The sequence below is a fragment of the Anomalospiza imberbis genome, unplaced genomic scaffold (assembly GCF_031753505.1).
Source record: "Anomalospiza imberbis isolate Cuckoo-Finch-1a 21T00152 unplaced genomic scaffold, ASM3175350v1 scaffold_331, whole genome shotgun sequence".
NCBI classification, from domain to species: domain Eukaryota; kingdom Metazoa; phylum Chordata; class Aves; order Passeriformes; family Viduidae; genus Anomalospiza; species Anomalospiza imberbis.
Genome location: NW_027099951.1, coordinates 9,329 through 30,974, shown reverse-complemented (window position 1 = coordinate 30,974; position 21,646 = coordinate 9,329). Strand labels below are relative to the sequence as shown.

The 21,646-nt window shown below is 59.4% G+C and overlaps 2 protein-coding genes across 2 annotated transcripts in view; one reads left to right on the top strand and one right to left on the bottom strand.

Moving 5' to 3' along the window:
* Window positions 1–16,003, top strand: part of LOC137466614 (myosin-binding protein C, fast-type-like) — a gene marked incomplete at its 5' end in the record, with an annotated part of 41,786 nt that extends 25,783 nt beyond the window's left edge. The window contains 11 exon segments of the mRNA XM_068178290.1: window positions 351–539; window positions 2,310–2,444; window positions 3,844–4,011; window positions 4,731–4,819; window positions 6,156–6,348; window positions 9,539–9,678; window positions 11,478–11,637; window positions 13,039–13,175; window positions 13,968–14,154; window positions 15,410–15,435; window positions 15,898–16,003. Of these exon segments, the coding sequence (XP_068034391.1) occupies window positions 351–539; window positions 2,310–2,444; window positions 3,844–4,011; window positions 4,731–4,819; window positions 6,156–6,348; window positions 9,539–9,678; window positions 11,478–11,637; window positions 13,039–13,175; window positions 13,968–14,154; window positions 15,410–15,420 (1,409 nt within the window).
* Window positions 16,004–17,596: 1,593 nt separating this feature from the next.
* On the bottom strand, window positions 17,597–20,904 carry LOC137466611 (myeloid-associated differentiation marker homolog). The gene is made up of 4 exons (XM_068178288.1): window positions 20,834–20,904; window positions 20,389–20,575; window positions 18,062–19,462; window positions 17,597–17,808 (listed from the first exon to the last, which is right to left on the bottom strand). The coding sequence occupies exon 3, from the start codon at window positions 19,452–19,454 to the stop codon at window positions 18,585–18,587; it is 870 nt and encodes a 289-aa protein (XP_068034389.1). The 5' UTR covers window positions 19,455–19,462; window positions 20,389–20,575; window positions 20,834–20,904; the 3' UTR covers window positions 17,597–17,808; window positions 18,062–18,584.
* Window positions 20,905–21,646: the final 742 nt, after the last annotated feature.

Sequence of the window (21,646 nt, the reverse complement as noted above, 5' to 3'; positions counted from 1 at the left end):
AGGGCTCCCACCACTGGATGAAGCTCAGTTTCTGTCCCTCACCTGTCTCACCTGTCCCCACGTGTCTCACCTGTCTCACCTGTCCCACCTGTGCCAGGTTACCTGGTGGAGAAGAAGAAGAAGGGCTCCCACCACTGGATGAAGGGGGATTTTGGGCTCCTGCCCCTCACCTGTCCCTCACCTGTCTCACCTCTCTCTCACCTGTCCCTGACCTGTCCCACCGGTGCAGGTTACCTGGTGGAGAGGAAGAAAAAGGGCTCCCACCGCTGGATGAAGCTCAGTTTCTGTCCCTCACCTGTCTCACCTGTCCCCACGTGTCTCACCTGTCTCACCTGTCCCACCTGTGCCAGGTTACCTGGTGGAGAGGAAGAAGAAGGGCTCCCACCGCTGGATGAAGCTCAACTTCGAGGTGCTGCCGGCGCTCACCTTCGAGTCCACGCGCATGATCGAGGGCGTGCTCTACGAGATGCGGGTGTTCGCCGTCAACGCCATCGGCGTCTCGGCCCCCAGCCTCAACACCCCGCCCTTCATGCCCATCGGTGGGTGGGGGGCGTGGGGAGGGAGCCCGGGGGGGGATTTGGGGGGTCCTAGAGGGGATTTCAGGGGGATTTGGGGGGTCCTGGGTTGGGTCTGGGGGTGTCCCTGGGGGATTTGAGGGGGATTTGGCGGGGGGCAGAGGGGATTTGAGGGGGACTGGGGGGATTTATGGGGAACTGGGGGGTTCTGGATTGGGTCTGGGGGTGTCCCAGGGGGATTTGAGGGGGATTTTTGGGGGTCCTGGATTGGGTCTGGGGTTGTCCCTGGGGGATTTGAGGGGGATTTGGGGGGATTTATGGGGATCTGGGGGGTGCTGGATTGGGTCTGGGGGTGTCCCAGGGGGATTTGGGGGATCCTGGATTGGGTCTGGGGGTGTCCCAGGGGGATTTGGGGTATCCTGGATTGGGTCTGGGGGTATCCCAGGGGGATTTGGGGGATCCTGGATTGGGTCTGGGGGTGTCCCAGGGGGATTTGGGGGATCCTGGATTGGGTCTGGGGGTGTCCCAGGGGGAGTTGGGGGGTCCTGGGTTGGGTCAGGAGGATTTGAGGGGGATTTGGGGGGTCCAGGATTGGGTCTGGGGGTGTCCCTGGGGGATTTGAGGGTGATTTTTGGGGGTCCTGGATTGGGTCTGGGGTGTCCCAGGGGGATTTGGGGGGTCCTGGATTGGGTCTGGGGGTGTCCCAGGGGGATTTGGGGGGTCCTGGGTTGGGTCAGGAGGATTTGAGGGGGATTTTGGGGGTCCTGGGTTGGGTCTGGGGGGTCCCAGGGGGATTTAAGGGGGATTTTTGGCGTTGGCGATTTTGGGGTGATTTTTGGGGTTTGATTTTTTTGGGGTTTGACGATTTTGGGGTGATTTCTGGGGTCAATCATTTTGGGGTTGGCGATTTTGGGGTGGTTTTTGGGGTTGGCGATTTTGGGGTGATTTTTGGGGTTGACGATTTTGGGGTTGACGATTTTGGGGTGATTTCTGGGGTCGATCAATTTGGGGCTGATGATTTTGGGGTGATTTTTGGGTTTTGATATTTTTGGAGTTAACGATTTTGGGGGAATTTTTGGGGCTGACGATTTTGGGGTGGTTTTTGGGGTCAATCATTTTGGGGTTGACGATTTTGGGGTGATTTTTGGGGCTGATGATTTTGGGGTGATTTCTGGGGTCAAACGTTTTGGGGTTGGCGATTTTGGGGTGATTTTTGGGTTTTGATTTTTTTGGGGTTGACGATTTTGGGGTTGGCGATTTTGGGGTGATTTTTGGGGTTGACGATTTTGGGGTTGGCGATTTTGGGGTGATTTCTGGGTCGATCATTTTGGGGTTGGCGATTTTGGGGTGGTTTTTGGGGCTGGCGATTTTGGGGTGATTTTTGGGGCTGGCGATTTTGGGGTGATTTTTGGGGCTGACGATTTTGGGGTGATTTCTGGGGTCAAACGTTTTGGGGTTGGCGATTTTGGGGTGATTTTTGGGGTTGGCGATTTTGGGGTGATTTTTGGGGTTGACGAATTTGGGGCTGACGATTTTGGGGTGGTTTTTGGGGCTGGCGATTTTGGGGTGATTTTTGGGGTTGGTGATTTTGGGGTGATTTTTGGGGTTGACGATTTTGGGGTTGGCGATTTTGGGGTGTTTTTTGGGATGATTTTTGGGGCTGGCGATTTTGGGGTGATTTCTGGGGTTGATCATTTTGGGGTTGGCGATTTTGGGGTGGTTTTTGGGGCTGGCGATTTTGAGGTGATTTTTGGGGTTGGCGATTTTGGGGTGATTTTTGGGGTGCCCCCGCAGCCCCCACCAGCGAACCCACTCACCTGGTGCTCGAGGACGTGACGGACACCACGGCCACCCTCAAGTGGCGCCCGCCCGAGCGCGTGGGCGCGGGGGGCATCGACGGCTACCTGGTGGAGTGGTGCCGGGAAGGGGGTGAGTGGGGCACCCCAAAATCCGGGGGGGACCCCAAAATTTAGGGGGGTACCCCAAATTTTGGGGTGGGATCCCAAAACTTGGTGGGAATCGCTGAAATTTGGGGCGATTGCAAAATTTGGTGGGAACCCCAAAATTTTGGGGGGCATCGAGGGGGACCTGGTGGAGTGGGGAGTGTGGGGGGGTGAGTGGGGCACCCCAAAATTTGGGGGGGATCTTAAAATTCGGGGGGGGGACCCCAAATTCTGGGGTGGGATGGCAAAACTTCGAGGGAGATCCTAAAACTTTTGGGGAATTGCTGAAATTTGGGGCGATCCCAAAATTTGGTGGGAACCCCAAAAGTTTGGGGGGCGTCGAGGTGGAGTGAGCGGGGGGGGGGGGAATCGCAAAATTTGGGGGGGAACCCCAAAAATGGGAGGGACCCCAAAATTTTGGGTTGGGATCTCTAAACTTGGTGGGAATCGCTGAAACTTGGAGGGGACCCAAAAATTTCGGGAACTTTTTGGGACTTGTCCAAAATCCCCCAACTTGATGGCTCCCGGCCCCATAGCCCCCTCCCTGACCCCAGAACCCCCAAAATCAAATACCCCCGCCCCATAACCACAAAATCCAGAACCCCCCGACCCCACAACCCTCTCCCTAGCCCCATAACCCCAAAATCCAGAACCCCCCGACCCCACAACCCCCTCCCCAACCCCCATAACCCCCAAAATCCGAAAACCCCCGACCCCATAGCCCCAAAATCCGGTGCCCCCCCGACCCCATAGCCCCAAAATCCGGTGCCCCCCGGACCCCATAACCCCAAAATCCGGTGCCCTCCGACCCCATAGCCCCAAAATCCGGTACCCCCGGACCCCATAACCCCAAAATCCGGTGCCCTCCGACCCCATAACCCCAAAATCCGGTGCCCCCCGACCCCATAACCCCAAAATCCGGTACCCCCGGACCCCATAACCCCAAAATCCGGTACCCCCCGGACCCCATAACCCCAAAATCCGGTACCCCCCAGCCCCATAACCCCAAAATCCGGTACCCCCCGGACCCCATAACCCCCAAATCCGATACCCCCGGACCCCATAGCCCCCAAAATCCGGTACCCCCGGACCCCATAACCCCAAAATCCGGTACCCCTGGACCCCATAACCCCAAAATCCGGTACCCCATAACCCCAAAATCTGGTACCCCATAACCCCATAACCCCCAAAATCCGGTACCCCTGGACCCCATAACCCCAAAATCCGGTACCCCATAACCCCAAAATCTGGTACCCCATAACCCCATAACCCCCAAAATCCGGTACCCCTGGACCCCATAACCCCCAAATCCGGTGCCCTCCGACCCCATAACCCCAAAATCCGCTGCCCCCCGACCCCATAGCCCCCCGATTTGTCGCCCCCAGACTCCACCTGGACCCCCGCGAACACGGAGCTGGTGGAGCGCTGCGGGCTCACGGTGCGGGGGTTGCCCACGGGCGAGAAGCTGCTGTTCCGCGTGGTCGGGGTGAACATCGCGGGCCGCAGCCCCCCGGCCACCATGGCCCAGCCCGTCACCATCCGCGAGATCGTCGGTGCGCCCCGGGGCACCCCCAAATCAGGGGGGCACCCCGGAATCGTGGGGGAAGCCCGGAATGGGGGGGTGGGGGGGGAGCCTGAAATCAGGGGGGAATCCCGAAATTAGGGGGGGATTCGGGAGCATCGCGGGGGAACCCCAAAATCAGGGGAGGGAGGCTGAAATCGGGGGGGATCCCGAAATTAGGGGGGATCTCGAAACTGGGGGGGAGCCCGAAATCGGGGGGATTCGGAAACACCGCGGAGGGACCCCGAAATCAGGAGGGGATACCGAAATCAGGGGGAGATCTCGAAATCAAAGGGGGATCCCAAAATTTGGGGGGGAGCCTGAAATCAAGGGGGGAGCCTGAAATTAGGAGGGGATCCCGAAATTAGGGGGGGATTCAGAAATATCACGGGGGAACCCCGAAAGCAGGGGAGGGAGGCTGAAATCGGGGGGATCCTGAAATTATTGGGGGGGGGGGGTCCCGAAATTAGAGGGCAGAGCCTGAAATCAGGGGGGGACCCCGAAATCAGGGGGGAGCCCGAAATCGGGGGAGATCCCAAAATTAAGGGGAGATCCCGAAATCAGGGGGGAGCCTAAAATCAGGGGGGACCCCCAAAATCAGGGGATGGAGCCTGAAATCGGGGGGATCCTGAAATTATTGGGAGGGGGGTCCCGGAATTTGGGGATTCTGCCCTATAGATCCCCCCTAAACATTGTGAACCCCCACCCCAGAGCGCCCCAAAATCCGGCTGCCCCGGCACCTGCGGCAAACGTACATCAGGAAGGTGGGGGAGCAGGTGAACCTGGTGATCCCCTTCCAGGTGAGCTGGGGGACCCCGAAACTTCAGGGGAGCTCAGCCCTATGGGGATAACTCAGCCCCATAGATTTGTAGGGGTAACTCAGCCCCATAGGAACAAATCAGCCCCACAGATCCCATAGGGACACCTCAACCCCACAGCCCTACAGATTCCATAGGGACACCTCAACCCCACAGATCCATAGGGACACCTCAACCCCACAGATCCCATAGAGACACCTCAACCCCACAGCCCCATAGATCCCATAGGGACACCTCAACCCCACAGATCCATAGGGACACCTCAACCCCACAGCCCCACAGATCCCATAGGGACACCTCAACCCCACAGCCCCATAGATCCCATAGGGACACCTCAACCCCACAGCCCCATAGATCCCATAGGGACACCTCATCCCCACAGCCCTACAGATTCCATAGGGACACCTCAACCCCACAGATCCATAGGGACACCTCAACCCCACAGATCCCATAGAGACACCTCAACCCCACAGCCCCATAGATCCCATAGGGACACCTCAACCCCACAGCCCCATAGGGATAAATCAACCCCAGAGCCCCATAGGGACACCTCAACCCCATAGATCCATAGGGACACCTCAACCTCACAGCCCCACAGATTCCATATGGACACCTCAACCCCACAGCCCCATAGGGATAAATCAACCCCAGAGCCCCATAGAGACACCTCAACCCCTCAGCCCCATAGGGATAAATCAACCCCAGAGCCCCATAGGGACGATTCAACCCCACAGCCCCATAGGGACACCTCAACCACGCAGCCCCACAGCCCCATAGGGACACCTCAACCACGCAGCCCCACAGATCCCATAGGGACACCTCAACCCTACAGCCCCACAGATCCCATACGGACAATTCAACCCCACAGATCCCATAGGGACACCTCAACCCCACAGCCCCATAGATCCCATAGGGACACCTCAACCCCTCAGCCCCATAGATCCCATAGGGACAATTCAACCCCACAGCCCCTTAGGGACACCTCAACCCCACAGCCCCACAGAACCCATAGGGACACCTCAACCCCACAGCCCCATTGGGACACCTCAACCCCACAGCCCCATAGATCCCATAGGGACAACTCAACCCCCCAGCCCCATAGGGACAACTCAACCCCCCAGCCCCATTGGGACACCTCAACCCCACAGCCCCACAGATTCCATAGGGACACCTCAACCCCACAGCCCCACAGATCCCATAGGGACACCTCAACCCCACAGCCCCATAGATCCCATAGGGACAATTCAACCCCCCAGCCCCATTGGGACACCTCAACCCCACAGCCCCATAGGTCTAACGAAGCCCCGCCCCCCGGCAGGGTAAGCCCCGCCCCCAGGTGACGTGGACGAAAGAGGGCGGGCCCCTGGGCGAGGACGTGCACGTGCGCACGTCGGACCGCGACACGGTGTTCTTCATCCGCGCCGCCGCCAGGGGGCACTCGGGGCGCTACGGGCTCAGCGTGCGCATCGAGGGCATGGAGGACACGGCCGAGATGCGCCTGCGCATCGTCGGTAACTGGGAGCACTGGGAGCACTGGGAGGGACTGGGAGTGATGGGAGAGGCAGTGGGGGACATGGGAGAACCAAGGCTGGGCACTGGGATTGGGAACTGGGAGCACTGGGAGCACTGGGAGGGACTGGAAGTGATGGGAGAGGCAGTGGGGGACATGGGAGAACCAAGGCTGGGCGCTGGGATTGGGAACTGGGAGCACTGGGAGCACTGGGAGGGACTGGGAGTGATGGGAGAGGCAGTGGTGGACATGGGAGAACCAGGACTGGGCACTGGGATTGGGAACTGGGAGCACTGGGAGCACTGGGCTCAGCGTGCGCGTCGAGGGCATGGAGGACACGGCCGAGATGCGCCTGCGCATCGTCGGTAACTGGGAGCACTGGGAGCACTGGGAGGGACTGGGAGTGATGGGAGAGGCAGTGGTGGACATGGGAGAACCAAGGCTGGGCACTGGGATTGGGAACTGGGAGCACTGGGAGGGACTGGGAGTGATGGGAGAGGCAATGGGGGAAGCAGGGATGAGCACTGGGATTGGGAACTGGGAGCACTGGGAGCACTGGGCTCAGCGTGCGCATCGAGGGCATGGAGGACACGGCCGAGATGCGCCTGCGCATCGTCGGTAACTGGGAGCACTGGGAGCACTGGGAGGGACTGGGAGTGATGGGAGAGGCAGTGGTGGACATGGGAGAACCAGGGTTGGGCACTGGGATTGGGAACTGGGAGCACTGGGAGCACTGGGAGGGACTGGGAGTGATGGGAGAGGCAGTGGGGGACATGGGAGAACCAAGGCTGGGCGGTGGGATTGGGAACTGGGAGCACTGGGAGCACTGGGAGCACTGGGAGGGACTGGGAGTGATGGGAGAGGCAGTGGTGGACATGGGAGAACCAGGACTGGGCACTGGGATTGGGAACTGGGAGCACTGGGAGCACTGGGAGGGACTGGGAGTGATGGGAGAGGCACTGGTGGACATGGGAGAACCAGGACTGGGCACTGGGATTGGGAACTGGGAGCACTGGGAGCACTGAGAGGGACTGGGAGTGATGGGAGAGGCAGTGGTGGACATGGGAGAACCAAGGTTGGGCACTGGGATTGGGAACTGGGAGCACTGGGAGGGACTGGGAGTGATGGGAGAGGCAGTGGGGGACATGGGAGAACCAAGTCTGGGCACTGGGATTAGGAACTGGGAGCACTGGGAGCACTGGGAGGGACTGGGAGTGATGGGAGAGGCAGTGGTGGACATGGGAGAACCAGGACTGGGCACTGGGATTGGGAACTGGGAGCACTGGGAGCACTGGGCTCAGCGTGCGCATCGAGGGCATGGAGGACACGGCCGAGATGCGCCTGCGCATCGTCGGTAACTGGGAGCACTGGGAGCACTGGGAGGGACTGGGAGTGATGGGAGAGGCAGTGGTGGACATGGGAGAACCAAGGTTGGGCACTGGGATTGGGAACTGGGAGCACTGGGAGGGACTGGGAGTGATGGGAGAGGCAGTGGGGGACATGGGAGAACCAAGGCTGGGCACTGGGATTGGGAACTGGGAGCACTGGGAGCACTGGGAGGGACTGGGAGTGATGGGAGAGGCAGTGGTGGACATGGGAGAACCAGGACTGGGCACTGGGATTGGGAACTGGGAGCACTGGGAGTGATGGGAGAGGCAATGGGGGAAGCAGGGATGAGCACTGGGATTGGGAACTGGGAGCACTGGGAGGGACTGGGAGGGACTGGGAGTGATGGGAGAGGCAATGGGGGACATGGGGAACCAAGGCTGGGCACTGGGATAGGGAACTGGGAGCAATGAGATTGGGAACTGGGAGTGATGGGATTGGGAACTGGGAGCACTGGGACGGGTGTGAGGGCAACTGGAGGAACTGGGGGAAGCAGGGATGAGGATTGGGATTGGGAACTGGGAGCACTGGGAGTACTGGGAGTGATGGGGTGGCAACTGGGGGAACTGGGATTGGGAACTCAGAGCACTGGGATTGGGAACTCAGAGCACTGGGAGTGACTGGGACTGGTGTGAGGGGAACTGGGAGCACTGGGACTGGGAACTGGGAGCACTGGGATTGGGAACTGGGAGCACTGGGACTGGGAACTGGGAGCACTGGGAGCACTGGGATTGGGAACTCAGAGCACTGGGAGTGACTGGGACTGGTGTGAGGGGAACTGGGAGCACTGGGACTGGGAACTGGGAGCACTGGGATTGGGAACTGGGAGCACTGGGACTGGGAACTGGGAGCACTGGGATTGGGAACTGGGAGCACTGGGATTTGGAACTGGGAGCACTGGGATTGGGAACTCAGAGCACTGGGAGTGACTGGGACTGGTGTGAGGGGAACTGGGAGCACTGGGACTGGGAACTGGGAGCACTGGGATTGGGAACTGGGAGCACTGGGACTGGGAACTGGGAGCACTGGGAGCACTGGGATTGGGAACTCAGAGCACTGGGAGTGACTGGGACTGGTGTGAGGGGAACTGGGAGCACTGGGACTGGGAACTGGGAGCACTGGGATTGGGAACTGGGAGCACTGGGATTTGGAACTGGGAGCACTGGGATTGGGAACTCAGAGCACTGGGAGTGACTGGGACTGGTGTGAGGGGAACTGGGAGCACTGGGACTGGGAACTGGGAGCACTGGGAGCACTGGGATTGGGAACTGGGAGCACTGGGAGCACTGGGATTATTTTTGGGGTATTTTGGGGTGGTTTTGGGGTATTTTGGAGCAGTTTTTGGGGTATTTTGGGGTGCTGTTTTCTGGCGATATTTGGGGGTGTTTTTGGGGTGTTTTAGGGGTATTTTGGGGTATTTTGGAGCAGTTTTTGGGGTATTTTGGGGTGCTGTTTTCTGGCGATATTTGGGGGTGTTTTTGGGGTGTTTTAGGGGTATTTTGGGGTATTTTGGAGCAGTTTTTGGGAGTATTTTTGGGTGCTGTTTTCTGGGGATATTTTGGGGTGTTTTGGAGCAGTTTTTGGGGTATTTTGGGGTGCTGTTTTCTGGGGATTTTTTTGGGTGTTTTAGGGGTATTTTGGGGTGTTTTGGGGTATTTTGGGGTGCTGTTTTCTGGCGATATTTTGGGGTGGTTTTGGGGTGTTTTGGAGCAGTTTTTGGGGTATTTTGGGGTGCTGTTTTCTGGCGATATTTTGGGGTGGTTTTGGGGTGTTTTTGGGGTGTCCCTGAGATAATCCCCCCCCAGAGCGGCCGGGGCCCCCCCGGAAGGTGCAGGTGAAGGAGGTTTGGGGGTTCAACGCCCTGGTGGAGTGGGAGCCCCCCGAGGACGACGGCAACGCCGAGATCACCGGCTACACCATCATGAAGGCCGACAAGAGAACCATGGTGAGGGGGCAGCACCCCAAAATCGGCCCAAGGGAACCCCAAAATGCTCAAAGGAGCCCCCAAATCCTGAAGTGAGCCCCCACGAAACCCCAAATCCCCAAACGACACCCCAGATCCTCAACGGAACGCCCAAATCTTGACCTGATACCCCAAATCCTCAAAGGAACCCCCAAGTCCTCAACTGAGCCCCCAAATTCTCTCTGGAACCCCCAAATCATGAACTGAGCTTCCAGATTCTCACTGGAACCCCTAAATTCTCAGTGGAATCCTCAAATCCCCAACTGACCCCCCAAATCCTCAACGGAACCCCCAAATCCTCAACGGAGCCCCCAAATCCCCAAATGACACCCCACATCCTCAACGGAACCCACAAATACTCAATGGAACCCACAAATCCTGAACTGAACCCCCATATTCTCAATGGAACCCACAAATCCTGAACTGAGCTACCAAATTCTCAATGGAACCCCCAAATCCTGAACTGAACCCCCAAACCCCCTCACAACTGCCCAAAAACCCCCTCAGCTCCCCAAAATCTCCCACCAAACCACCCCAAAACCGCCTCAAACCCCCTCAGGACCCCCCAAAACCCTCTCAATCACCCCCAAATCCCCCTCACGAACCCCCAAAAACCCTCTCAGCTCCCCAAAATCTTCCACAGAACCACCCCAAACCCCCTCAGGACCCCCCAAAACCCCCTCAAACCCCCCCAAAACCCACTCATGAGCCCCCAAAAACCCCCTCAGCTCCCCAAAATCTCCCACCAAACCACCCCAAAACCGCCTCAAACCCCCTCAGGACCCCCCAAAACCCCCTCACGAGCCCCCCAAAACCCCCTCAGCTCCCAAAATCCTCCACAGAAACGCCTCAAACCCCCTCAGGACCCTCCAAAACCCTCTCAATCACCCCCAAAACCCCCTCATGAGCCCCCAGAACCCTCTCAGCTCCCCAAAATCTTCCACAGAACCACCCCAAGCCCCCTCAGGACCCCCCAAAACCCCCTCAAACACCCCCAAACCCTCTTATGAGCCCCCAAAAACCCCCTCAGCTCCCCAAAATCTCCCACCAAACCACCCCAAAACCGCCTCAAACCCCCTCAGGACCCCCCAAAACCCCCTCAAACACCTCCAAACCCCCTCATGAGCCCCCAAAAACCCCCTCAGCTCCCAAAATCTTCCACAGAACCACTCCAAACCCCCTCAGGACCCCCCAAAACCCCCTCAAACCCCCCCAAAACCCACTCATGAGCCCCCAAAAACCCCCTCAGCTCCCCAAAATCTCCCACCAAACCACCCCAAAACCGCCTCAAACCCCCTCAGGACCCCCCAAAACCCCCTCACGAGCCCCCCAAAACCCCCTCAGCTCCCAAAATCCTCCACAGAAACGCCTCAAACCCCCTCAGGACCCTCCAAAACCCTCTCAATCACCCCCAAAACCCCCTCATGAGCCCCCAGAACCCTCTCAGCTCCCCAAAATCTTCCACAGAACCACCCCAAGCCCCCTCAGGACCCCCCAAAACCCCCTCAAACACCCCCAAACCCTCTTATGAGCCCCCAAAAACCCCCTCAGCTCCCCAAAATCTCCCACCAAACCACCCCAAAACCGCCTCAAACCCCCTCAGGACCCCCCAAAACCCCCTCAAACACCTCCAAACCCCCTCATGAGCCCCCAAAAACCCCCTCAGCTCCCAAAATCTTCCACAGAACCACTCCAAACCCCCTCAGGACCCCCCAAACCCCACCAAAACCCCCTCATGAGCCCCCCAAACCCCCCCTGACGACCCCCCAAACCCCCCGCAGGAGTGGTTCACGGTGTACGAGCACAACCGGCCCCTGCGCTGCACGGCCTCGGAGCTGGTGATGGGCAACGAGTACCTGTTCAAGGTGTTCAGCGAGAACCTGTGCGGGCTCAGCGAGAAACCCGGGCTGTCCTCCAACACGGCCGTCATCCCCAAAGCGGGTACCCCAAAATTCGGGGGGTTTCGGGGGGGATCGAGGTGGTTCGGGGTGGGGGGGTGTTTGAGGTTGTTTTGGGGGAGTTTCAGATGTTTTTTGGGGAGATTTGAGATGGTTTTGGGAGATATTGAAAGGCTTTGGGGATGGTTGAGATGGATTTGGGGGGTGGTGAGGTGGTTTTGGGGGGTTTGAGGTGGTTTGGGGGGGTTCGAGGTGGTTTTGAGATGGTTTTGGGGGAGAGTGAAGGGATTTTGGGGGGTTTGAGGTGGTTTTGGGGGGTTTGAGGTGGTTTTGGGGGAGATTGAAGGGATTTTCGGGGGTTTGAGGTGGTTTTGGGGGGTTTGAGGTGGTTTTGGGGGAGATTGAAGGGATTTTAGGGGGTTTGAGGTGGTTTTGGGGGGTTTGAGGTGGTTTTGGGGGAGATTGAAGGGATTTTGGGGGGTTTGAGGTGGTTTTGGGGGGTTTGAGGTGGTTTTGGGGGAGATTGAAGGGATTTTGGGGGGTTTGAGGTGGTTTTGGGGGGTTTGAGGTGGTTTTGGGGGAGATTGAAGGGATTTTGGGGGGTTTGTGGTGATTTTGGGGGAGATTGAAGGGATTTTGGGGGGTTTGAGGTGGTTTGGGGGGAGATTGAAGGGATTTGGGGCGGTTTCTCTGGGTTCAGGATGAGCCCCGTGGTCCCCAAACCACTCAAAGCATCCTCAAAGCGGGTACCCCAAAATTCGTGGGGTTTTGGGGGCGTTTGAAGGGATTTGGGGAGGTTTGAGGTGATTTGGGGAGGGGGTTGAGGTGGTTATGGGGGGGTTTGAGGTGGTTTTGAGATGGTTTTGGGGGAGATTGAAGGGATTTAGGGGGTTTGAGGTGGTTTGGGGGGGGGTTGATGTCTTTTTGGGGGGGTTTGAGGTGGTTTTGAGGTGATTTTGGGAGATTTGAATGGATTTGGGGAGGTTTGAGGTTTTTTTGGGGGGCTTGAGGTGGTTTTGAGGTGTTTTTGGGGGGATTTGAAGGGATTTGGAGGGTGTTGAGGTGGTTTTGGGAGGGTTTCAGGTGGTTTTGGGGTAGATTTGAAGGGATTTGGTGCAGTTTCTATACGTTCAGGGAGATCTCCGTGATCCCCAAAACCACTTCCAGCATCCCCAAAGCCCCAACCCCAAAATCACGGGGTTGATTGAGCTCTTAATTGGGATTTTTAATGAATTGGTGTATCTTTAATTGGAAGGCATCAATTTTGGGGTGTTTAACAAGGAATATCGTGAAGATTTTAAAGGGTTTTTAGGGGGTCACCCAGACATTGGGGTCTCACCCTGATTTCACCCACCCTTTTTTGGGGTTGGGGGTGGAACCACATGCAATTATCACCCCCCCAAGAATTTTGGGGTCCCCCTAACTCCTGCTGGGACCCCCCCAGAGCTGCGGCTGAAGCCCCCCCAGTACCAGGAGCACGATTTCCGCTCGGCCCCCCAGTTCCTGACCCCGCTGGTGGATCGCAGCGCCGTGGCCGGATACTCCACCGCCCTCAACTGTGCAGTCAGGGGGCACCCCAAGGTTTGGGGGGGGGTCCTCGGGGGGATTTGGGGTCCCCCTGACTCTGTTCACCCCAAAATTAGGGGGGTTTGGGTGGAGATTTGCAGTCCTGGGTGGAGATTTGGGGGTCCTGAAGGTGTTTGGGGTCTCCAATTCATCCCTCTGCTCTCAATTGGATGAGTGGGGATAATTATGGGGGTCTTGGGGGTCAGTTTGGGGGGGATCCTGAGGGGGTTTTGGGGTCCCCCTGAGCCTGTTCACCCCAAAATTAGGGGGATTTGGGAGGAGATTTGGGGTTCTTGGTGAGTTTTGGGGTCCCCCTGAGCCTGTTCACCCCAAAAGTGGGGGAGCTTGGGTGGAGATTTGGGGTCTCGATGGGGTTTTGGGGTCCCCCTGAGCCTGTTCACCCCAAAAGTGGGGGAGCTTGGGTGGAGATTTGGGGTCTCGATGGGGTTTTGGGGTCCCCCTGAGCCTGTTCACCCCAAAATTAGGGGGACTGGGTGGAGATTTGGGGTCCTGGGAGGGTTTGGGGTCCCCCTGAGCCTGTTCACCCCAAAATTAGGAGGGTTTGGGAGGAGATTTGGGGTCCTGGGACGGTTTTGGGCTATTTTTGGGGTGCATTTTGTGACTCAGCTGACCAGCTGTGCCCCTCCCAGCCTGAAGATCCATGTGTGGGGTTCACCTGAGGAAGGGTTTTTGGGGTGTCCCAATGGGGCTGTGAGTCCATCCCCAGGTCTGGGTGTTTTTGGGGTGCCTTGGGGCATTTTTGGGGTGCATTTTGGGACTCACCTTGACCAGCTGTGCCCCTCCCAGCCCAAGGTGGTGTGGCTGAAGAACCAGGTGGCCATCGGGGAGGACCCCAAATTCCTGGCCAGGCACAGCCAGGGGGTCCTGACCCTCCTCATCCGCAAGCCGGGACCCTTCGATGGTGGCACCTACACCTGCAGGGCTGTCAACGAGCTGGGCGAGGCCCTGACCGAGTGTCGGCTCGAGATTCGGGGTGAGGGGGTCCCCAAAATCTGGGGGGGGGATCCCCAAAATCAGAGGAGATCCCCAAAATCTGGGGGGAGGTCCTAAATACCTGGGCGAGGTTTGTGGTACCTGGGGGAGGGTTGTGGATACCTGGGGGAGGTGCTGGGTGAAGGAATAACGGGGGGGAGAAGGGGCACCCCAAAATCTGGGGGAGCTCCTCATAGATTTGGGGGGCTCCCCAAAATCCTGGGGGTCCCCAAAATCGGGGAGGGGTTCCCAAAATTGTGGGGGAGGTGGTGAATACCTGGGCGAGGGTTGTGGATACCTGGGGGAGGTGCTGGGTGAAGGAATAATGGAGGGGAGAAGGGGCACCCCAAAATCTGGGGGAGCTCCTCACAGATTTGAGGGGCTCCCCAAAATCCTGGGGGTCCCCAAAATCGGGGAAGGATCCCCAAAATCGGGGACGGGTTCCCAAAATTGTGGGGGAGGTGGTGAATACCTGGGCGAGGGTTGTGGATACCTGAGGGAGGTGCTGGGTGAAGGAATAACGGGGGAAAGAAGGGGCACCCCAAAATCTGGGGGAGCTCCTCACAGATTTGGGGGGCTCCCCAAAATCCTGGGGGTCCCCAAAATCGCGGAGGGGGTTCCCAAAATTGTGGGGGAGGTGGTGAATACCTGGGCGAGGGTTGTGGATACCTGAGGGAGGTGCTGGGTGAAGGAATAACAGGGGGGAGAAGGGACACCCCAAAATCTGGGGAGGCTCCTCACAGATTTGGGGGGCTCCCCAAAATCCTGGGGATCCCCAAAATCGGGGAAGGATCCCCAAAATCGGGGACGTGTTCCCAAAATTGTGGGGGAGGTGGTGAATACCTGGGTGAGGGTTGTGGATACCTGAGGGAGGTGCTGGGTGAAGGAATAACGGGGGAAAGAAGGGGCACCCCAAAATCTGGGGGAGCACCTCACAGATTTGGGGGGCTCCCCAAAATCCTGGCGGTCCCCAAAATCGGGGAAGGATCCCCAAAATCGGGGAGGGGGTTCCCAAAATTGTGGGGGAGGTGGTGAATACCTGGGCGATGGTTGTGGATACCTGAGGGAGGTGCTGGGTGAAGGAATAACGGGGGCGAGAAGGGGCACCCCAAAATCTGGGGGAGCACCTCACAAATTTGAGGGGCTCCCCAATTTTTTTGGGGTACCTTGGGAGGGTTTCCTGATATTGGGGTGGGGGCATTGTGGGTTTGGGGGGCAACTGAAGCCCCCCTCAACGCGTGTCTCTCCCTCCACAGTGCCCCAGTGATGGTGACAAAAAATGGTGAGGGGGGGGGCTTAATTGGGGGAGTATTAATTAGAGAAGCTTTAATTGGGGGGTTTGATTGGGAAGTTAAATTGGGGTGTATTAATTGGGAGGATTAATTGGGGGCATTAACTGAGTGGTCTTGGGGGGGTTAAATAGAAGGTTTTTACTTGGGTTTAGTTGGGGTGTTTTAATTGGGGGGCTTTAATTGGGGGGCTTTAATTGGGGGGGGGTTAAATGGAGATGTTAAATTTGGCGTTTAATTAGGGGTGTTAATTAAGGAGATCTTTAATTGAGAGTTAACTGGTGATCTTTGAGGCTGTATTTGGGGGATCTTTAATTCGGGAGGTTTAATTAGGAAGTCTTTAATTAGGGGGTATTTAACGGGGGATGTTTAATTGGCGGGGTGGATTTTGAGGCCACGTTTGAGGGGTTCCCCCTTACTTTTGGGGTGCTGACCCCCATCTTTGCCACCTCCAGGCCAGCACCATCCTGCTCAGCCAGAAGCCCATGGTGGTGAGGAAAGAAGAGCGTGTGGGTGACAAAGGCGCCACGAGCCCCCCAAAAATAAAGAATCTGAGCAATCCTCCAGAGTCTGTGCTTCATTCTGGGGAGGGGGCACCTCAGGAATCGGGGAGCACATTTCCTACCTTTCTCCCCTCACGTTTTCTTCTCTTTTCCCTTCGTGTTTCCTGGCTCTGTATCCCCTCGTGGTTCTTGCCTTTTCTCCCCTCACGTTTCTCTTCATTTTCTCCCCTCACATTTCCTGCCATTTTTCCCCCTCTCGTTTCCCACTTTTTTCCCCTCACATTTCCTTTTTCTTTTGCCCCCATCACGTTTCCCCCGTTTTTTTCCCCCTCATGATTTGGGCCCTTTTTCTCCCCTCACGTTTTCCATCCTTTCGCCCCTCACGTTTCCCACCCTTTCTCCCTTCACATTTCCCACCCCTTTCCCCTCATGTTTCTTCCCCTTTTCCCCCTTCACATTTCCTGCAATTTCCCCCCTCTCGTTTCCCACTCTTTTCCCCTCACATTTCCTTTTTTTTTGCGTTTCCCCCCTTTTTTCCCCCCTCATGTTTTGGGCCCTTTTTCTCCCCTCACGTTTTCCATCCTTTCGCCCCTCACATTTCCCACCCCTTTCCCTTCATATTTCTTCCCCTTTTCCTCCTCACATTTCCCACCCTTTTCACCCCTCACGTTTCCCTTCACATTTCCCACCATTTTTCTCCTCCCGTTTCCTGCTCTTTTCCCCTCACATTTCCTTTATTTTGCCCCCCTCACGTTTCCCACCCTTACCCCCCCTTCACATTTCCCACCCCTTTCCCTTCATATTTCTTCCCCTTTTCCCCCTTCACATTTCCTGCCCTTTTCTCCCCCCATGTTTCCTACCCTTTTCCCTTCATATTTCTTCCCCTTTTCCCCCTCACATTTCCTGCAATTTCCCCCCTCTCGTTTCCCACTCTCTTCCCCTCACATTTCCTTTTTTTTTGCTCCATGACGTTTCCCCCGTTTTTTCCCCCCTCACATTGTGGGCCCTTCTTCTCCCCTCACGTTTCCCACCCTTTTTCTCCCCTCATATTTCCTGCCCTTTTCTCCCCTCACACTTCCCTTCACATTTCTTTGCTTTCTCCCCCTCACATTTCCCACCATTTTCCCCCTCCCATTTCCCACTCTTTTCCCCTCACGTTTCCTTTATTTCTCCCCTCACGTTTCCCGCCCTTTTCTCCCCTCACGTTTCCCGCCCTTTTCTCCCCTCACGTTTCCCGCCCTTTTCTCCCCTCACATTTTCTGCCCTTTTTCCTCTCACACTTCCTGCTTTTTTCCTTTGTTTTCTCACCCTTTTTCCCCTCAGACCTCCCACACTTGTCCCCATCACGTTTTTTCTCCGTTTTCTCTTTTCCCCATCCCTCCCCTTTTCCCCCCTCATGTTGCCCATCATTTTCCCCCTCACGTTTCCCACACTTTTTCCTCACTTTTGCTCTCCTCATGCCCCATCACAGACACTCACAGCAGCTCATTAAGAAGCAGAAATGTCCCTTTAATGACAACACATCCTCACCCACCCCCAAATTAAGGCCTCAGCGGTGTCCCCCTCCCCAAGACCCCCTTATGATCCCAACTTCCCTCCAGGAAGGATCCCCCAGGCACTGGATCCCAGACCCCAATAAGCACCAGATCCTGCCCCAGAGAGGATCCAGAATCCCACCCTGGAGGGGACCCCAGACCACTGTCAAGGGCTGAATCCCACCCCACAGCGGAAGCAGGGTCCCCATCAGGGTCCCATTATCTCCCCAGAGGGGACCCTGACCCTGATAAGGGCCAGATTCTGCCCCAGAAAGGATCCAGGACTCGCATTAGGGGCTTGATCTCACCCCAAGGGGAGACCCCAGACCTCCATTAGCATCCCGGTCCCACCCCGGGGTGACCCCCAGATCATCATTAGGGGCTCAATCCTGCCCTAGAGAGGGTCCAGGATTCCCATTAGGAGCCTGATCCCACCCCAGGAGAGGACCCCAGACCCCCAGAGAGGCTGGATCCCACCCCGGGGTGACCCCCAGACCATCATTAGGGGCTCAATCCTGCCCTAGAGAGGGTCCAGGATTCCAATCAGGAGCCTGATCACACCCCAGGAGGGGACCCCAGACCCCCAGAGAGGCTGGATCCCACCCTGGGGTGACCCCCAGACCATCATTAGGGGCTCAATCCTCCCCTACAGAAGGTCCAGGATTCCCATTAGGAGCCTGATCCCACCCCAGGAGAGGACCCCAGACCCCCAGAGAGGCTGGATCCCACCCCGGGGTGACCCCCAGATCACCATTAGGGGCTCAATCCTGCCCTAGAGAGGGTCCAGGATTCCAATCAGGAGCCTGATCCCACCCCAGGAGAGGACCCCAGACCCCACTTAGGGTCCCATACCCCCTCAGGGGGCCACCCAGACCCCCACTAGGATCCAAATACCTGCCAGAAGGAGACCCCAGACCCCTCTTAGGATCCCAATCCTGTCTCATAGAGGATCCAAGACCCCTTTGGGAGCCTGATCCCACCCCAGGAATCAACCCAGACCCCCATAAAGGCCCTGATCCCAACCTGTGGGAGACCCCAGACCCCCTTTAAGGTTCTGACTCCCCCCAGGATCCCCCCCCGCCCCACTCACCCTGGAGAGCCCCCTCAGGCCCTCAACAGCACCAACCTGCCCGTCTGCCCCAAATCCACCCCGAACGCCACCAAATTGAGGCCGCTGAGCACGGCCACCAGCACCTTCCTGTCCCAGGGGCACGTAGCGGGGCAACCGTAGGGTCTCCGTGACTGGCCCCCCATGTCGTCCGAGAAGCTGTAGAGCGCCCACAGCACCGTGGCCGCCCCGTAGGCCACCACGCCCAGCCCCGCGTAGACCCCCAGCCCCCAGCGCAGCCCCTCGGGGTCCCGCATCCAGCCGCACCACCCCCAGCCCAGCAGGCACCCCCCGACCAGCAGCACCCCCAGCACGAAGGACACGCAGAAGATGCCCAGGCACCAGCGCAAGGCCGCGGGTCCCGACGCCGCGCCCAGTTCGGCCGACAGCCCGAGGAGGAGGAGGGCGAGGAAGGCTTCGGCCACCTTGAGCAGCCCCGAGGGGGTGGCCAGGTACGGGGCGGCCTCGCCGGGTCGCGCCCGGTCGCGGGTCACCTCGGCGGCATAGGCCAGCGTGGCGATGGCCGAAGCGGCCGTGGCGGCGGCGCGGAGGGCGCGGGGGCGGCCTTGGCCGCCCTCGTGTCCCCGGAGGTGACCCAGCGGCCACAGGATGGTGGCGGTGGCACAAGCCATGCCGGCGGCGGTGGCCAGCGCCAGCGGGAGGTCGCGGCGGGGCGGCGGGCGGCGGAAGGCGTCGTTGAGGAGGAGGAGGAGGGTGAAGACGAAGGACAAGGCCCAGGCGGACAAGCAGCCGTCGCCCTCGCCCGGGTTCCAGTAGCCGGGGGCCGCGGCCAGTGCCAGCGCCAGGAGGGCGCTGAGGGCCTGGACGCAGCGCAGAGGGGACGGGGGGCGGCACGGAGCGGGCATCCTGGGGGCTGTGGAGAGATGGGGGTCAGGGCTGTTGGGGGCGTTGGGGCATCGGGGGGTCTTGGGGGGCGTTGGGGTGCTGGGTGGGTATTGGGGGACATGGGGGGTTGGGGGTATTGAGGCTGGGCGGGGTACCAGGGATAGTGGGGGTTAATGGGGTTGGGGGTAAATTTTAAAGTATTTTTGGGTTGGTTTTGGTTTTTTTTTTGTAATTTATTTTTTAATGGGGTCCGGGGTGAATTTTTACCCTCAGGTTTACACCCTGAGGGTGTTGAGGGGCTGGGGGTCTGCACACACCGTGAGGAAATAGGGGAATCACAGGGGCTGAGGAGAGATGAGGGGCTCAGGGGGGTACTGGGGTTACCGGGGGGGGCGGAATTGGGGCGCATCAGTGGGATTTGGGGTGTGGAGGACTGGGGAGACTGGGGGGTACTGGGAGGCTGGGGGTGCAATTAAGGACCGGGGGATATTGGGGGTACGGGGGGCCTGCGGGGAGGGGGCTGGACAGGGTGGGGGGGGGGGTCTTTTCAGGCAGCCAAGGAGCTTTGGGGGGGCTGGAAGGAGTGAAGGAAGTTGGGACTTGGTGGGGGGAGATTCCCTGCACTGGGGGGATCCCGGGAATCCTGGGGTTCACCCCGGGGGTCCGGGGGGTCCCGGGCATGCGGGGGGTGGGGGCGCTCAGGGCTGTGCCCATATAAGGCCTTGGAGAATCTCCTTCCTTCCCCCCCCCCCCTCATCCTGGGGTCGCCCCGCCCCCCCCGGGCGCTGGCTGCATCCTGTGGGTGATGGGGGGGGGGGGGTCCCAAGGGTCCTGGGGAGACCCCCGAGGGGCAGAGGAGACCCCAAGGGTCCGGGGGAGGGGGCACCCCAGGATCCCCCACGTTGTGTCACCTCCCCTTCCCCCCGAGAGCCCAGGGTGGGTCCCGGCACTCACCCGAGTGGGTCCGGGTTGTTCCGGAGGAGTTTTGGGGGGTTCGGTTCGGGTCCTTACGGACGGGACGGTCCCGACTCGGGTCCCTTGAGGGCGGGTTCGGGTCTCTTCGCGCGGGACGCTGCCGGTTCGGGTGTTTCGGGACGGTTCGGGTCTCTCTGGAGCGGTTCGGCTCCTCCCGGGTCGGCTCCTGCCGGGTCGGGTCCCTCAGGCGGGTTCGGTTCCCTCAGGCCGGTTCGGGTGCCCTCAGGCGGGTCCGAGTCCCCTCGGGCAGGTTCGGGGCCCTCCGGACAGCTTCGGGTCCACGTTCGGGCCCCCCCGGGCGGGTTCGGATCCCTCCGGGAGTGTTCGTGTCCCGCTTCGAGCCCAAGTTCGGGTGTCTCCGGAGCGGTTCGGCTCCTCCCGGTTCGGGTCCCCTCGGGCGGGTTCGGGTCCCTTCGCGCGGGACGCTGCCGGTTCGGGTGTTTCCGGAGCGGTTCGGCTCCTCCCGGTTCGGGTCCCCTCGGGCGGGTTCGGGTCCCTTCGCGCGGGACGCTGCCGGTTCGGGTGTTTCCGGAGCGGTTCGGCTCCTCCCGGTTCGGGTCCCCTCGGGCGGGTTCGGGTCCCTCCGCCGGGCCGGTCCCAGTCGTGTCACTCCGGGCGGTGCCCACCGGGGCGTGGCCAGAGCGGTGTGACGTCAGGGGGTCCCGGGGAATGACGTCAGGGCATCACCACCACGGGGGGGGGGTGGGGGGGGGGCTCTGGGGGGTCCCCGGGGTGTCCCCAGAAGGGGGGAGGGGCACCCACGTGTGTCCCCAGCCCGTGGGGGGGGTGACACGGGGGACAAAGGGCGGCGCCCCCCCCCCCCTCCCCCCCACGTCCCCCTCCCCCCCCCCGCTCGTTTTGGGCCGTTTCGGGCTGTTTTGGGAAGTTTGGCCGTTGCGGGGGCAACGCGACCGCGACCGCCCCAAATATTGACTTGGTTTCCATGGGAACGGGGTGGGGGAGGACAGGAACGGGGGTGGGTGGGTGGGGGGGACCCCGACGTCCGGTGGGGGAGGGGGGGGGGGGCTCAGGGCTCGGGGGGGTCGCGGGGACCCCCCAAATTCAGCCGGGGGGTGGGGAGGGGTCCCTCGCGGCTCAGCACCTGTGGGAGGAGGGGGCTTAGGGGGGGGGGCCCAGGTGTCCCGGACCCCACCCATGGCATCGGGACCCCCCCCCCCCATGGCCCTGCGACCCCCCACCCATGGCTGTGGGACCCCTCCCATGGCACCGGGACCCC